The 19026-nt window shown below is 36.2% G+C and overlaps 1 protein-coding gene across 5 annotated transcripts in view; it reads right to left on the reverse strand.

The window, feature by feature from the left end:
• The window catches only part of Bltp1 (bridge-like lipid transfer protein family member 1), a 200419-nt gene that overhangs the window by 56061 nt on the left and 125332 nt on the right, over positions 1 to 19026 (reverse strand). For 4 of the 5 annotated variants that reach the window (XM_071614729.1, XM_071614732.1, XM_071614730.1 and 1 more), the window contains exons 50-58: positions 18392 to 18442; positions 15718 to 15924; positions 14109 to 14347; positions 11829 to 12073; positions 10147 to 10252; positions 7567 to 7664; positions 6242 to 6427; positions 5023 to 5191; positions 2632 to 2843 (exon numbers count right to left, since the gene is read on the reverse strand). In XM_071614729.1, the coding sequence (XP_071470830.1) occupies positions 2632 to 2843; positions 5023 to 5191; positions 6242 to 6427; positions 7567 to 7664; positions 10147 to 10252; positions 11829 to 12073; positions 14109 to 14347; positions 15718 to 15924; positions 18392 to 18442 (1513 nt within the window). The remainder of the gene's footprint in view (positions 1 to 2631; positions 2844 to 5022; positions 5192 to 6241; positions 6428 to 7566; positions 7665 to 10146; positions 10253 to 11828; positions 12074 to 14108; positions 14348 to 15717; positions 15925 to 18391; positions 18443 to 19026) is intronic. The other variant, XM_071614731.1, reaches the window with a different exon arrangement.

A 19026-nucleotide genomic window follows, 5' to 3' on the forward strand; every position in this document is an offset into this window, starting at 1 on the left:
ACGATGAATCAAAATGCATTCTGCTATCACATATATGCTTAATTTAATTGATTAATTAATAACTTTTAAAAAAAGTAAACCCCTAGGGGGAAATACCTGAAAGCCTTAAAAGAAAAAAAAACGCACAGAGAGCTCAGTTAATTGCCCAAGTCCTACCCACTTTAATTGACAAAATCTACTTCCCACCTATGATGTCCTTTGCATTGAAATCAGTCACTTTTCACTCCTTTGTATATCTAGAAAAGAGCTCACTGCAATGTGCTCTGATTTTCAGTACATGAATTGTTTGATTCACTTAAAATGTAATGTTATTGCATGAAATTAACTTATTATAAATTTAATTGCACATATATTGTCTGTGTTACACATAAACAGATACATAAAATAGAATTATTAAATGTGTTCAATAATATTATGCTACTTAATACTCAGTAAAACTTATTTTTAAAATGAAAAAAAAATAATATAGATGAAAATCTAGAAAGGGTCAAGTCTAGAAATACTTATTATAAAGCATCCTATAAAGATACTTCCAAAAATTAAATTGTTACTGCCAGGTATAGTGGCCTATGCCAAAGATCCCAGTGACCCAGAAGGCTGAGAAGGGAGAATTGCAAGTTTGAGGCCAGACTCAGAAACTCAGACCCTCAGCAGCTTATTGAGAACATAGAAAAATAAAAGAGGTGGGGATTTAGCAAAGTGGTAAAATGCCCACCCCCTAGTTCAATTCCCAGTCAATAAAAGAGAATAAAATTATGGCATTTGCAGGTAAATGGATGCAGCTGGAGAAGATAATGCTAAGTGAAGTTAGCCAATCCCAAAAAACCAAATGCCAAATGTTTTCTCTGATATAAAGAGGCTGACTCATAGTGGGGTAGGGAGAGGGAGCATGGGAGGAATAGATGAACTCTAGATAGGGGAGAGAAGTGGGAGGGGAAGGGAGGGGGCAGGGGGTTAGCAATGATGGAGGAATGTGATGGACATCATTATCCAAAGTACATGTATGAAGACATGAATTGGTGTCAACATACTTTATATACAAACAGAGAGATGAAAACTTGTGCTCTATATGTATAATAAGAACTGTAATGCATTCTGCTGTGATATATAAATTTTTAAAAACTAATTAAAAAATAAATTAAATAAATAAATAATTGATGGATGGAAATGCATCTGCCATGTTCGTTTTTTCTTTTAATTTGCAAAGTTCTAATGATCTGTTTTTATATACGTGGCTGCTCTTTTATTTGTTGGGAGCACTCTTTTACACCCACTCCTGGTGTGTATAGCCTGAGCTCTTCTGTCCCTCATGCCATTAAAAAAACTACCGTATTTCATAAGTCAGACCCGGAAAGTCCAGGGTTCAATGTTTTCTCTCAAAGATGGGTAACCCCTTTCTTTCTTTGAAAAATAAGAAAAAGCAAGGGGTGGGGACCCAGTGAAAACAGAGGAACAATCAGAGGAGTAGAGGAGGGGACTGAGCAAGAGGGAGGAGGGACAGGAAAAGGGAGGAATGCTGGCATGAAACTGACCAAGCTATCCTATGCACACACATGAACACACCACAGCGAACTTCACCTTTACGGATGTCTATAATGCACTAATTAAAAAAAAATAAACTATAAATAAATGGGAGAAAGATCAGTAGCAGAGGAAGGGGAACAGGGGAGGAAGGAGGAAAGGAAAAGGGGAAGCACTGGGGACTGAATTAGAGCACATTATATTCCATGCTTGTTATGTTAAAATGAACCTCAATATTATGTATAACTATTATGCACTAATTAAAACCACTTAAAAAGTGATTACATTTCAGTTCCTAAACACAACATGTCAATGTTACCCATCTTTAGTCCAAAGTTTTTCTTAACACTATTGGCCAAACAGAATTCTAAAAGATACATTCATCCAACACTGGTCATAGGTTATTTAAAGTAAATTAAATTATCATAGTAAATATAGATTTGATGGTTATAACTGTGACTTCCTGCCTGACATGTGCTCAGAGCCTTTCCCCATTCATACACATGAATGTATTTCTGAGACTTGGTCCTAAAATTACAAAAAGAATATCCCTGCTTTATCCATGTATACATATAACTTGGAAGTTTCATTACCATTAAACCTTACACAGTTTAGAAGCATTTTGGAATTTTCTGCTCTATTATGGGTATGTATATGTGAATACACAAAGTATATTCACACCAATTCATGTCTTCATTCATATACTTTGGATAATAATATTCATCACATTAAATAATATTTTTAAATTTCCTTTGTTTCCATTTTATAAACAAGTCTAGAAAATTTCTTTGCTAAAAACAACAACAAAAAAGATTCTAAAAACTATTTATAAAAGTAAGGATTTAGAATTATTAGATGGGTGTCAATTAATCACTATTCTGAAGCATATCAGAGTGCTTCAGGGAAGTCCTTTGCAATTCAGAGTATAAATGAATAAAGGCTGAAGGAGTTCAGACTTACGAGTTCAGACTTACTTGATGACCATTAACTCAAGCTGCAGACTGTTCTCCATTAAAAAGATACTGCTTTACTCAGTACTCTTAGAAATGGTTAGTTGAAATGCCTGGATTTTAGTCCTGAATAAAAGGAAGATGACCTGACTCCTTGTACCTGAGCAGTGTTGGTGATAGGCAGGCAAATTCCCAGGTCATTCACAGTCAGCTGGAGAAAGAGAGTGCCAAAGGCCTGGGCTGATGTTTGCTGAATACCAGGCAGCATGTCTACCACTTCCTTTGTGGCCATGTGAATGTCCTTGTGCAAGGCCATTCGCTGTTCATTCCAGTTGTCATAGGCAGCCTTATAATTCAGCCAAAACAGCACAGCTTTCAAGAATTAAGGGAAAGCAGAAAGAAAAGTTAGATCAGTGCTGGTAAAGGTTTACTATGGTAAGTAAACCTCAACAGTTGCACAATCCTACTGAATAATAAAAATCATTCCCAGAAAACTATAGCTTTAAAATTAGAAAGAACCTAAGAGGATACGTCAACAATTTTTAACGTATCCAATGAAAAAACGAAGCAGAAAGCAAGCAGCTGTATAATGGCAGTAGAAAGAAGAAAATCCAGGTCCATTCATTTGCTCTAGATTTGTATACTGCCCCTTACATGCCAGGCCCTGGGTGGAATAACAGGTAGAAATAGACATGGTCCTTGAACTCATCTATAGGGCTTACTGTTACTACTTTTAAACACTCACTAAAAACAGAGGTACATAATGCTGGGAATACACATTAAAATAATTTAATTTAGAGAGAGAGGTCAAAGACAGTTTAAGTTTGTTAACAAGAGATCTTAAGAAAATTCTTCATTTCATGGCACCATACAGAAGGAGAAGTCTAAAAAGATAATAAAAATGGAGGGGCCAGAGAAGCAGGAGGAAAAGGAAGAACTGTGCCACAGACACCAAGCACAGAAAGGACTTTGAGTTGTTGGTGAAAGCTGACGAAAGCCTGGTGAAATGTGACATGAAAAACATGCATAGAATTTACCAAAACAGAATGTCATCCTAACACTGTCAAAAGGGCAATTCCCTAACAAACATCTCATCACCAGTCTAAGAAGGCTACTACTGAATGAAATCTTACTTGGCTTCACAAATGGCTCATTTGTAAACAGATTAAACATACTTGCTAAATCCACACTAGTGAGACTCTACCTGTTCAGCCTTCTTTCCCATTATTTTTGTTTAAGAAAATCAATGCACTATTTTCCTAGACCCCAGTGCTCAAATACATTCATTCATATTCTCTTCTGGCAAATGTACGCTCGTTCTTACAATATGCCAGGAACCCTGCTAAGCCTTGAGACACAAAGGCACTTAAGAGCAGCTCTCCTCTCCTTGTTGGCCTGGAACAGCACAGCTTTCAAGAATTAAGGGGAGGCAGAAAGAAAAGTTAGATCAGTGCTGGTAAAGGTTTACTATGGTAAGTAAACCTCAACAGTTGCACAATCCTACTGAATAATAAAAATCACTCCCAGAAAACTATAGCTTTAAAATTAGTGAAGAACCTGTTTTTTCTCTAAGCACCACAGGAAGACTCCCTCACACCTTAGAACATGCCATCTCTAACTCCAACTGTGTCCACTTTGGTCTCGACTTTCCACTGAACTAGGTTTCTTGAGGGCAGGAATCCTATTGTCTAAATGTAGATAGAATAAATGAGTAAATACAGTGCCAAAACATGTGAGTGTATTATTTACTTATACTAAAAATTTCAGTATTAAATTTCAGAAATCAGACACTTCTATTTATCCATATAGAAAGCAAAAAAACTTTAAAATGTAAAATAAATTAAAAACTGAAGCATAAAGGCAAGAAGTTATTTTTGGATGTTCACCTTTCAGAATTAGGAGACATTTAGCTTTTGAGCATTCACATTGGTAAATCACAAATGATTTTTTAAAATTTGTTTTTAGTTGTAGATGGACATAATACCTTTATTTGATTATATATAACTTGGAAGTTTCATTACCATTAAACATTACACAGTTTAGAAGTATTTTGCAATTTTCTGCTCTATTATGGGTATGTATATGTGAATACACAAAGTATATTCACACCAATTCATGTCTTCATTCATATACTTTGGATAACAATGTTCATCACATTAAATAATATTTTTAAATGTCCTTTGTTTCCATTTTATAAACAAGTCTAGAAAATTTCTTTGCTAAAAAAAGGATTCTAAAAACTATAAAAGTAAAAATTTAGAATTATTAGATGGGTGTCAATATATCACTATTCTAAAGCATATCAGAGTGCTTCAGGGAAGTCCTTTGCAATTCAGAGTATAAATGAATAAAGGCTAAAGGAGTTTTTTAAGATGCTGATGGACCTTTATTTTATTTGTTTATTTATACATGGTGTTCAGAATTGAACCCACTGCCTCACACATGCTAGGCGAGCGCTCTACCACTGAGCCACACCCCTAGCTCACACAGATCATTTTTATTGAGCATCATCAAAACATTTCTATGATAGCAATCACTAACTCAATCTCACCTCTATCAAAGGCCACAGGTTGGGCATAAACAATTGGTCTGTTCAAAGTAATGAGCACGGCTTCTCTATCTGAAGAACCACTGATTTCTTCTCGAAGGGCATTCCTTAATCCAATTCTAGTTTTAAAATAGGCAACTTGATGAAAATCAGAACCAGCTTCCTCATAAACCTAAAACAAATTTAAAGCTCAATAAAATCAAATAATTAAAAATGTTTTAATAAAACTAAACATAATTATTGATATTGAGCACCAAAAGAACTTATAGTACATTTTTCTCAATTTCATCAATGATACAGTCCTTATATTTGGTATATTTGAATGCTTGTGAAATTAATACACAGCATGAATAGCCATACTGGAGGTAATTAGGCTGGGGGTATGGCTCAGTGGTAGAGCACTTGACCAGCATGCATAAGGCCCTGGGTTAACACTGCAAGGAAAAAGCAAAAGCAAATACAAAGTCATGAAGTTCATACAAAAGCTAGGATGAGGTTCATACTCCAAATAGCATTTATTAAATGTCTCAAAATAATCAGACACTCTTGCTCCCAAAACATATTTGCATTTGAAAAAATGTTTTTCTAGAAACAAAATGTTTCTGTTCATTTTTTCTCCACATAATCTTGAATGTAGCCATTCAATTTTCAAACTGTGGTTGGCATTTTTTAATTGGTCCTTCAAATCAAAGAGGTGGAAAATGGTTAAAATGGACATAATTTTCAGCAAAAAAAAAAAAAAAAAATCTAAAAATATCTCCAATAAGCATCAAAACAATTTTCATCAAATAAAAAATCTGAGTAACTGATCTTTTTAAAATAATTTTCCTATCCAACATTACTATATGTAAAAATATTCTCAGGGTAAACTATAAACTTGCAAACACTGAGGTATTGACTAATTTTATAACAAACATTGAAATAACAAATGTTTAACAAACTAAAAAAGAGAGAAATATGTATGAAGATACTAAGATTCAATTTCATGTGACTACACTTGCAGCAATATACTTTCCACAATACTTGATGAAACACCACAGAAAAAATGTAGGCCTTTAAAACAAGTTAAAAAAGAAGAAAGCCTTCATTCGAATTTATAATCAGAAATTGTAGAGAATTATCTAAATATCTTTATAAATACAGTCATACATAAGTTAAAGTAGTCCCAACTGATATGCAAAACTCAAAGGCCACAGTACTAATACCAATAATATGTACGCACCTGATGTTTGACAATTTGTCCTAATGCCAGATTTAAATCCACTTGACATTTACCAAACAATTTCAGATAGCTACTACTTCCCGGTGAAGCTTTAGTTTGAAGTCGGTTAGATAGCTCCAGTTCAATCAGTCCAGTTTCGAATCTCACAGCTCTCATTGATGGAGTTGTGGCTGTTACTTGGATACCCTAGCAGATTATATGTTATGGGGCAGGGGGAAAAGAATCTTAAATCAATAATGTAGTAGACTCACTCAAATGCAGTCTTTCAGTATCTGATAGATAAAACAGTGGTGTTCTAAAAATATGTACAGGATCTGTCCAAGGAGCTGATAAGCCAGCAACATCCTTTTATTTTTTGGTAACAGGGATTAAACTCAGAGGCATTTGACAACTGAGCCATCCCCAGCCCTATTTTGTACTTTATTTAGAGACAGAGTCTCACTGAGTTGCTTAGTGTCTCACCATTGCTGAGGATGGCTGTTAACTCAAGATCTTCTTGTCCCCACCTCCAGGAACATTCCTTAATTTCTCATGTCAGTAAGATTTTTTGAGTCATTAAATTTCATTATAGTATTTTCTATTTAAAATTTAGAGAGTTCATTAATATACTAAAATTAAATAACTATTTGGTAAGAATAATTTTTAAGAATACTAATATTTTAACTGTTGGAAATATTAAGGTTTCAATTAAAGTCTTTTTTTCTCCCCTATGTAGGGGACTGAACCCTAGACCTCATGCATGGTCGGAATGCACTCTATCCCTACAGAATTGTAGGGATCTATCTCCTATCTATCTATCTATCTCTATCTATCTATCTATTCTCCAAGACTATCTCTTGGAGAATAAATTACAACTACATTAATTAGAAAAATCAAATGTTGATCAGAAGAGGGTAGTTAAGTTTGTTACAACTGTAGAACATATAATACAGCTGTTCAGGAAGATAAAGTTGATCTAAAAATTCTATTATGGATAGATACCCAAAGTTTTTTAAAATAGATAAATATGTACATATATAAAAATACTAATAGAGGGACTGAGGCTGGAGCGCAGTGGTAGAATGTTTGCTTAGCATGTGTGAGGCCCTGAGTTGAATCCCTAGCACTGGAAAAAACAAAACAAAAAAAAGCAGGAAAAAGTCCTAGAGAATATTCAAACAATCATTAAACCATTTTTCTGAGTTAATAATAATAATAATAATAATAATAATAATATGGTTTATTTTATTTTCAATTTGGTAATTTATGTATTAAATAATTTTTTGTGAAAAGCATATATTAAGTAATACAGCACTTCTAAAAGTACCATTATAATTTAAATTTACCTTAAACTGCAAGTTCAGAGAATAGAGGAGAATTTTAGGCTTATCTCCATCTGCTGCTCCATCGTGTTCGTTCCAGAGAGGAATAGGCTGCTCCCCACCTAAGAGAGATTAAGAAACTAAAGGTTTGGGTTACTTTTATCTACAAGGAAAAAATACATCTGTATCTTGGGAGAATGTGTAGACAGGACTCATCCCTGCAAGCCTCTTCTTTCCTTGAAATATTTCACTAAATTTACAGCACCCTGGTACCTTGTCTTCTACTTGTAATCAGGTACTCCCTCCACCTCCGACTTGGGCTTTATCCAGCCAGCTACTGACCACTCCTCCCCTTCTCCTCTCCACCTTCCTCCAAAGCCAACAGAGCTCCTGCTGTCCCAGGCTGGGCTTACCATGTCTCACTCCCTCATTTCATTCAAATGTGCCTCTTTCTATTGCCACATCATTCGGAAATCTTGCACTCCCTCATCTCAGCGGATGGTGTTTACTTTCCATTGCTTTTCTCTAAACACTAAATCCTGAGGCTCAGCTTTCTACTGAATTCTAAATGACAGCCCACCCTGGTCACTGTTCCCTGAACTCCCTTTTCTATAACGATTTTGGCAATTCACTCCTATCTGCTCTTAGTCATTTCCTGCCTTCTCAACTAAGCACATACCTCCATCAACCCTGCCACCTAGACAGAGTGAGTTGATCTGAGTGCTTATCATGTGCCAAGTGCTCTTCATAGTCCCTTGTTGCATATCAGCTCATTCAAAGCCTCCTTGATGCATCCGTTCTCATGTGACATGTGTCAAAAAAACTCACACTTCTGTTATATAGTTTTTTTCTTGACTTCTACCTGTTACCTCATCAACTGGACTAAGTTCCTCAGTGCAGGGACCATCTATCTTCATATTCCTGCAAGCAGTAACTGAATGGGCCCTCAGTCTTTTTCCTCAACGCAGTTAGACACCAGTGCTGCTTGTTGATCCAACTCTCCACTTTCTGTCTTTTCTCCAACACTCCTCACAACTAGTGGCATGTCTTCACAATTTTCTTCATACTCCCACAATTCTTTTCTTAAGCCAGCAAATAAATATATCATTCTCTCCCAGTTTCTTGCAATTTTTCCTCATGGTCTCATTTTCTTTTGAAATGTACTCAACTATCAAAAGTAAAACATACTCAAACCTCAGTTCAAATCATTCCTACACCATTAGGGCCTCAGTGATAAGCCCTCTTCCATGAAGTGTTCTTTCCCCTTCATACCTTTAACACTTTCTCTCTCGTTCATTCACACTTTGTATTAGCACATGTAAAAACATCTAATCTTCCCAACAAGATACAAGTTCCCTAAAGCCTGCTAAATGTATTATCCACATTTGTAACTTCCTCATCATCTTGCTTGGGGCCATAAGTTTTTCAAGCTTTGAGTAAGTAACTACTGAGTTAGTTAATTGTCTCTCTTAGATGTAATTTGTCAAGATAATTTGGGCTGGGGGTGTAGCTCAGTTGGTAGAGTGCTTGCCTCACATGCACAAGGCCCTGTGTTCTATCTCCAGCAGCAGCAGCACCACCACACACACACACACACACACACACACACACACACAAAAGATAATTTATACAGGGTCAAAATTTCCACTTGGAATTATATAATGAATTAAGTCATGAGAGAAAAATAGTAAACAGAATAATAACTAAATTTTATAAACAGAATAATAACTAAATTTTGAGGATTTTTGAGAACATTGCTATTAAACACTGTTCAACAAAAAGGTGATACCAGCCAGGAAAGTTCTCAGCTTCTCCTGTGGCTCTGCAGACAGGGCCTGCTCAGGTGATATAATCATGAGGTTCAGCAAACACACAACATTCGATCAAGCACCACAGGCGCTTACTTTGAAAACTGGCTGTTTTTTGTTTGCTCAATGAAATAAAAAATAACTGGTATTTTCCCTATGTAAGTAGTAAGAATAAAATTCCCAAAAAATCTGCTTTTACAATTAATTGATGGATCTATCTAATTTTGCTCTTGTTCTGCCTGTTAGTTGCAGAGCAGGCTGAACAAATGTTAGCTTCAGGGTGGGCTGAACACTCGACCCCCATCCGTCTGGTTCCTTATCACGTGTTTGACCCAAGGTTGAACACTCAACCCCACTCAAGGCTGGACACTCAACCCCCACCTGTCTGGTGCAATGGAGACCCATATCTGACCCCTGCCCCATCTGCCTAAGGGCAGAAGATGACACTTTTAGCAACCACTGTATGATCCAATCACTGCTCACCAATAAGGCAGCTTGCAGACCCAGAGACCCCATTAGATTTTGGCTATAAAAACTCTCTCCTGCCAGAACTCTCTCTCTTTCTTTTCTCACTTTCTCTCTCTTGCGCTTTGCTCGACACCTCTCCCTCTCTCCTTCTCTCTCTCTCTTTTTCCTGGCTCTCTCTCTCGCTTTCTCTTTCTCTTCCCTGTTGATCAGACACCACCACAATAAAGATCTCTTGGTTGCTCCAAGGATCATGGTCACTTTCCTTTCACTGCCAATCAAGTTTTATTTCAAACCTGCGTCTATACTAGAGGATACTAGATCATCTTACCAGAAACTTTCTGTATTACTTCATTGACTTCCTTCATGAACACCTTCTGTACAAACACCAAGTGGTTCAGAAGATCAGTTGTGAGATTATGTTCAAAGGAACCAACCTGCCAAACAGAACCAGGGTATCAGATTAACAATAGACTAACAATACCATCTTAGTCTACACCTTTTCTTAAAACATCATCCAAAACTTACAAGAGATGATTAAATACATACTATTTGAGATCAATATATTGAAGAAAGATTTAAAATATTCAGAGTCTCTAATACTTTATTGGCCTAACACTGATATGGGCCATTCCCAAAATGTTATTTTTTTAAAACCAGTAATTAAGGTGCGAGAAATATTTTGAAAACAAAAAATATTCTAACTATATACCTTTTTCAAAATTAAAATTTTGCCTAGAGGAAGATTTTTAATGATTCATCTTTGTGATCTTAGAACCACAGACAAGCATCATTGTAAATAAATTTATTTATTCATACAGTGATGTATTGACTGTCTATTCCGTGTACCACATTAAATTCTAAGGATACAATAATGAAAATTCTGCGTCTCAGGATTATGCTTGAGTGAATTAGCAAACTGGAGATGCCAGAATTAAGTTGTGCCCTATAATTACTACAAGGCATTTAACTACTGGCAGGAATTAGCTAATTAACAGATTAAATAGAAAGCAGCAAATAATTGAAGTTGAGTATTATAGAAAAGAGTTTTAAACATCTTTATGATTAAGAAAAATGTTTCATCATTTGTCACTCTGATAGGCCGAATATTTTGATCAAAAATTAAAAGAGCAAAATAGATTTGGCACTATTTTTTTTGTTTTGTGTTTTTGGTGATGCTGGGGATTGAACCCAGGGCCTTATGCATGAGAGGCAAGCACTATATCAATTGAGCTATATCCCTAGCCCAATAGATTTGGCACTTTTAGGTGAGGAATTACAGAAAGTTTTATTGCTCTGGGCTAAGACAAGTAGAGTCTAAAGACGATACATCAATATTAATACCTATGACTAATATTTCTATCAAAGAATCCAAACAGCTTTCTTATAGAATTTTTAATCAGATGAAAGACACGTCCACGTGCTTCTGAAACTTTTGCTTGTACAGATACAAGCAAAAATGAGGATGATGATGATGTAATCAGGGACGCCATCTTTTATATGAGCTTAGTAAATCTTTTTCTAGGACTCTTTATCACCAACAATCACATATATTCATGTGAATCGTGTAACCTCATTAAGATTCCGTTTCCTAACTTGCAAAATTAGAACAAATATATCTACCTTACAGGGTTGATTTAAGGACTACAAAAGTCAATAGATATAAAATCTCTTGAATAATAGCTGCTAATTTGCCTTCAAGAAGCAAATATGCCATGAAAATAATGCCAAGATTGACATTAAACTCAATGTAAGAAATGTAAAATTCAAAGATGACTAGTATGTTTTAAAAAGCATGTTTCAATTAAACTACAGGGAAAGAGAAAAAAACAAGACATAGACAGACATGCCTCTACCCATAATTTCATGGAGAAGGCTTCTGTGGGAACAAATGATTTCATGCTTAATCTTAAGGTTTGCAACCTTAAAAGTTGGATCAACACATATTTTGGTATATCTAAATCTTGAACTTGCAAATTACAAACAATAATAAAAATTTAAAAGCAAACTTACTTCTGCCACACAACGTAGATAATTTCCCTGTAAGTAGTACCCTTGTTTAGAAGGCAGTTCATCTATACTCCACACCTGATCAGAGTAGCTGTCATGTTCTTCCATTATGTACTTCCCTGACATAGTAACAGGAGGAAGGTTAAGACTGGCAGAAGGAGGAATGGTTGACATATCTGTGGCTGAAACTTTTGAAGTAAAACGCAATCTGTGATTTGGCAGCTCAAATGTAAACCTTGTCTGTGCACCTAAAAGAAATAAGAAAAGTTCTTGTTTGTGCAGGTGCTCACTGGCTCACCAACTCCTCGCCTTTGCAAAAGCGATGTCTAAGAAAAATGTAAGGACCTTTCACAGTCCTTGAAATATATAAAAAGATATCTTAAGTTTGCTCATAAAATACTCCCTTATCTTTAAACATATGTATGGTTTCTACTGGGTCAATCAGCAAGTAGTATTAAGCCATGAGTAGTAAGCCTTCTAGTTGCCCAACATGATATCAGGTGGCAGAGAAACATCTATAAATGTTCTTTATATCAGAGAAGGCCAGAACAGAAAAAAATCTGCCCTTATCACAGAGGAGTTACAATGAGAGAAACTAGTCCAAGTTTAAGGAAAAAAAAAAAAATCCACATTCCCACAATGCTTCTTCATTCACAGACAAGATTAGCAGTCGACAGCGTATCTCCTAATCCCTAGTAAGTGTGGAAAGTAGTGAAAACTATCAAAACCAAACCAGTTAAACTAAACACACTGAGAACATTCATAGAGTTTAAAGTACAAATACATGTATCTTTGACCTTAAGAAATAAGGATATGATATGAATTTTCATTTACTGTTGCCTTACACATTAAATCAACTACGGTTGATAAATAAATATAGAAATGTTACTTCGACCATTACTCAGCCTGCATGTCCCTAACTGCCCTGGAGGTCTATAAGGGCAGCAGAAGCCTACCACAATTGAGACTTGCTACTGCCCATTCAGTGTATGACGTGTTTACATGTGTGCACTCCTGCAGACCAGCACAATCTAAGGGCATGCCTCCAACTGTCCCCACTCAGACATCACCACACAGCCCATGTGACCCACACAGACACCTAGTGCTCTCCCCTGAGCACATCCGCTACATCACAGGCCACATCCACTACAGTCACTACCCACACGACAATGCTTACACGTGGAAAGAGCCATAAGCAGGAAAGCGCTCACTCACCCCCAGCAGCACCTGGGATGGTCCTGACCTCCTCCCGCTCAGCACTGCAGCCAGGCACACTCCTGACTTCTCACCTGCCAGCTGCAGGAGGGGGACCATCCACACCAACCACCTCCCTTGCTCACACAGTTGGATGAAGATGTGGAGCAGCTCAGGCTGCAGCCATGGCCTACCACCACTAGTGCAGGTGCTCTGCTACTGCTTTTGTCCTCCTATTCCATCTCAAAAGAATCTGGACTTCTTACCTGTCTGAATATTTGACAATACATCACTTTGCTCTTAAAATATTTCAATTTTTCTAGTTGTAAACTGCCCTATCTGATTTCTGACTTGCTTCTCGTATTTCATGGTTGATTCAAATAAATGATGAAAACAAGTCTGACTACCAGTTATTAATGGCCTTCAATAATTGAAAGCCTAAGACTTGTGACTCTACCAAATCTGGAAACTCACTTTACAGTACTTCTGTTTCTGAAAATACGAAGGTCTAATTGGTTTTAGGAAAACTCCTCTTAACAACCAAAGCTTGAAATGCTAGGGGTAGGCATGCACACACTTTTCTAAATGCATGTATTCACATATGTATGTATTTGTGCTTTAAAAAATTAATTTATCATGTGAACAGAATACTTAAATTCACCAATTATTCTTCAGAGACACTCAGCACACTAGGGGATGAAGCACATTTTCTTAATCTGATGGAGCAAATCTAGCAAACATACACAGCAAACAGGAACTCACTGGTAAAATGCTGGTTTCCTCAAACAATGGGAATAAGACTAACAAAAAATAAGGCAAGAAAAAGGACATAAAAGACATAAAATGCAGAGAGGAGTAATGAAGCGTATCACCTGCAAACAGGACCTCTGCCTAACAGAAAGCTCTTGGCGTTTTTTTTTTTCCCCTGACTAAAGAATATCATTAATAAAATCCAAGTGCTGTGGTTCAATCTTTTGACATTTTTATATAACATTTATAACACTAAAGTTTCCTTTCTGTCAAGATATTATTACTAATTTCTCAAAACTTCATAAATTTTCAGTGGCTAAATTGAGAATTCAGTGATACCTGTCATCCCATGACTTCTCATTCTTCCCATCTTATACTCTGCTTTCAGAGATGGTAACAGTGCTGCTCCAATGGCTATGCCATCTAACATGGCACTGAATTTAAGAACAATAGGCTTCTTCTCCAAGCCTTCTGGGAGCTGAGGAAATTCATTTGTCTCAACAGGAGTTTGATTAACACTTGTTGGGGTTTTTTCAGAGGGCAGTGGAGTTGCAATATCTTCTTTCATAGGCTGTTGGCTATAAACCAAGAAGAAAACAGTTTTTCAAAACTCAAAATTAACAGCTACTATTTTATTATATGAAATCATTGGAATTCTTAGTTAAAAATAGCCTTGAACAATGATGATCTGGAAAGCAGACAAAAGGCAATAACAACGGTGACTCCTAAAATGCTGTACTTCTGAGGTGACTCCTATCATTAATGCAATACTGGAATTTAAACTCAAGGTTTCTCTGATTCAAATTCTATGACTTACTCCACTGCATTTCTATTACCCATTTACCATTACTAACACAATTCTGTTAATATTGCTGCCACTAGTATCGCTACCATTCCAATGATAATACCACCAACAATAACAGTAATTATTTGAGTGTCAGATATTGCTCTTAGAATTTTTTGAGTTTTATCTTACAAAATCCTTTGAGCAGGTACTACTACTACCTACACTTTACAAATGAAAAAGCAGAACTAGAAGTGGTAAAGCTAGGATTTGAACCCAATCAGTTTGGATACAGACTTTTCAACTATTATCCCCTACTGACAATACATCATAATACGGAAAAATCACTTTGAGTATTTTAAAACTAAAATACATGAACACATTCTGGATTCCATGTTCCATTCATGGAAGAACTGTATTTAAATTCTCATTACTTGATCAACTTCAGCTGTAACTTATTACTATGTTGAGAATTAAAGATCTAGAGAAAACTGGAAAAAAATCATTGCTCCAGGACACCACCAAAAGACATGCTAATGTCTTCCCTCTTCACAGGATGGAGAATAGAGACATAATGAGACATATTGTCTTCATTTTACATGTTTCTATTAGTTACAACTTTTAGAGACCAAGAATAAAGCTCAGGAATGCATATGCCATAAATAATGGCTACAGGCACAGGGAATGAAGTTAATGTGCAAAGGTCAGATTTGCTGTCTTTTAAATATTTATGCAGCATTAAATGCAGTCTTAAATAATTCATGTGAGGGACAATAATTTCATATATGAAAATACAAAGGACAATTTCATGTAATGGACAGCACAAAACCATGCATGAGACATAAATGACCACTGCAATTTCTTAATTTCAATGAATCTAAAGAAACAAGGATTGGTGGTACCCCTTTGGATGCCCGCAGATCCCTAGGCTCTCTTCAGCTTCATTATGCAACATGGAACATGGGCACCTATATTTCTGACACAGTACTTGATGACACCCAACATGATTCATCCATGATCATGTCTCACTACTCTCTACCTGCCCCACTGTTCACATGATCAATACTTAGAAGTATCTTCATCTTCTCAAACTTCTGTTAACAGGCAAAGAAAATCCTGAGGTATCACACAGAATCATTGAATGGGAACGGTGGGGTCACTCACACTGTAGAAGGCTGTCTGATAAGGTCTGAGATTTGCTTGGAGAGCTGGTGAGAGCTCCGAACCATCATGCTGTGCAAGGTGGCAGGGTGCTGAGGAATGTTGATGCTGATGGCACCTACTTTGAACACAGCTGCATTGTTTGTCTTCAGCCCCCTCTGGGCACTGTAGAGGGCCTGGGACTTGGCAATACTACATTTCACTACAGTTCTACCAACAGAGGAGGAGAACCATTACAATACAGCCAAACAAACAGAAGTTTTGAAGAAGTATTGAGAGCAAGAGGGAAACAAATCATTCAATGAGGCAAGTAAGATTTTTCACGTTAAATTGTACACTGATGAAATGTTTTCCAGAAATATTAAATACATTTATTTCACATTGCATTAAATAGCAAATAACTTCTCTAATAGAAATTTATAGAAAAATGAATATGTGCTCACATGTAAGTAAAAGCATGAACACTGACACATCATTACATACATGTACCCACAAAATTCCACTTGACTTTTGTTCCCATTCAGAACTCCCCTCCTCCAACTTAGAGATTTGTACAACCACTAACAAGAGAAAGATGCTAAAAAGGAAAAAAAAAATACTATGCTTTTTAAAATCTAAACAGAGTCAAAGAAATCACTCTTAACAATCGCTTACTATGTTAAAAAAAAAAGTTGAAGGCAAGCTAGGCACTTTAAAAGCCCTACTGCCTGAACTCATGAAGTAAAAGCAAAATGGGAAAAGCCCCCTGCCTTGTTGGGCACTGTGGGTGTTACAGGTGAGGCTACAGTGGACCTGGTGGATCATGTGAGTTGGACTAGCACTGTCGATGCATCCTTTCATCAGCCTTTCCTGGGCACTTGTGGTGAATTCTCATGCAAGCCTCAGGAATACCCATCAGGCCACATGCTTTTATCATCTCCATGTTAGACCCTGACCACTTCTTTCATGTGTAAAAGTCACACATACACTGTGTGTTATGTGGTCTTGACTAAGTAACAACACTCTTCAAGAATTATAATTATCAATTGATAACTCCCAGTGGAAACCTATAAACTATCTCATTCATTAGTCCAGGTCTCCTTACATCCTTTCCAGGTGCACTCTGACAAGAGCACCCTCTCAGTTTCTGGTTCAGTTTGATTGGTGTAGACCATCATGTTGTTCAGCCCTAAGAAATGCCAATCTGTGTCAATAAAACTTCCTAATTCTTAACTAGGAATAGCAGCCTTGCTCAGTACAAATCAGATTTTAATCAGTTCTTTGCCACTCAGTGAAAATAATAAAATAGAAAATGCAAGCTACATTTCTTCCTTACTTTCCACATTTACCTCACTGCTTCCCTCTGTAACTTGGGAAGCTTCCCAAAATACCACTTTTGATTATGTAAGAGCATATGCAATACTGCATTCTCAATTATCTATCAAAAGTCAGAATAGAAGCAAATAGGGCTGAGCTCTCCTACTGGAGACACGATAGAGGTATTTCCAGGGGAGATACTGATGTTAAGTATTAAGGACCTCAGGGCTCTGCCTTGCCCATTACTAGAGGAGCCCATTCATAGTGCACCACTTCAAGAGGCATTCCATGGAGCTGGACGACATGATGGTCCCACACCATCATAACTACTAGCTCTAGCTCCAACCCCACCCCCAGCAGGTCCCAGACTTCAGAGACAGGGAGAAGGAGACTATTTGTGCAACTTGGCCTACACTGTTCACCTTGGTTCAAGACTCTCTAAAAATCTCTAGGATGTGGAGTATAGTGATCATTTACTATTGATTCAACTGTTAAAAATCATTGGAATTTCTTTTCTACTTGGTCACTGCACCTTACATATTTCTCTCAGAAGAAAACTCTAAAAGGAAGGGGGGGTATCTAAGTGATATCATGACAGAGACCACTTCTTTATTTTCTTACTGCTACATCTCTGGAACCTACACTAGTTTCTAGCACATAGTATAAAAACTAATCAATAATTGTTGAGTAGATATTACCTTAATCCAGTGAGAGCATTCTCTCTAAAGTCAGTATTAATATATTCAGAGAATTCAGTGAATAAAAATAAATAAAAAAGAAATCTCTAGCTGCTATAACTTTGAGATTAAATATGATGAATGTTTAAATATTTAAACACATTTAAATGTTATTTAAATATTTAAAGTAGCTCAGTATAAAAAAATACCAGATATACACTGGGTCAAATTAAGTCACTCAAAATATAAAAGCACATATAATAAAACCCTACGAAAAAAATCTGCAATAGGACAATAAATTCCTCCCATCTTTGTTAATGTTTTAATAACAATTTTCTTAATAAGTAAAAAAAAAATTTGAAAAGTAAATTTTTTTTTATCTTATAATATCAAACATAAACAAGTATTTGCAATAAGAGACATTTTAACAGTAACATGCCTAAAACAAAAAACCACACAAACAACACACAACTACAATGTTACAAACTATGGCAACAATAAAACAAGGTAGGAATTACCCAACAGGTAGCCCTTACCTGTGTTTTCCTTAAACATTAGTAAGCTTTACTCTATTGAAGTGTCTATGTTAAAGTTGTGGAACAATAACTATATATATTCACAGCCATAAGGTAATTTAGACACTTATCTTTAAAACTATATGATTCTACGTCAATCACAAAGCCATGAAAAAGAATATGACGTACAGAAACTCTTGTTTGGCTGTACTTGTAGGAGATGTAGGAAAATCCTCCAGTCTACAGACGAAGATTCAAGAGAAAGCAGGAAAACAAAAGGGAAGCAAATAAACATTCATATGAATTAGTTACAACATGACAATCACCTGGAAATCTTTTCTGACTTCCCACTCATAAAATTTTCCTTCAAAGTATTTTCTAATCTACTTTTTTCATTCCATTTCCTTTCATTGCAACTGGAAATGAAATATTTAACTCAACACTACAAGAATGGCAAGATGAATGAATAACTTTTATTTTTCAAATAAAACAAGTTCAGTGAACTTTACTGTGGGGTAGGGTCAAGAAATATCATCTTTGTTTTAACATTTTTTACAAAATTTGTTTTGTAAGCTGGGTGCAGTGGCACACACCTGTAATTCCAGTGGCTTGGGAGGCTGAGGCATGAGGATCGTGAGTTCAAAGCCAGCCTCAGCAAAAGCAAGGCCCTAAGCAACTCAGTGAGATCCTGCCTCTAAATAAAATACAAAAATAAGGCCAGGGACGTGGCTCAGTGGTCAAGTGCCCCTGAGTTCAATTCCCAGTATAAAAAAAAAATTTTTGTTTTGTAAATAAATACAAGATTTACAAGCTAAGAGATCATC

This window comes from Marmota flaviventris, chromosome 7 (genome assembly GCF_047511675.1).
Source record: "Marmota flaviventris isolate mMarFla1 chromosome 7, mMarFla1.hap1, whole genome shotgun sequence".
In the NCBI taxonomy this organism is placed as follows: Eukaryota; Metazoa; Chordata; class Mammalia; order Rodentia; family Sciuridae; genus Marmota; species Marmota flaviventris.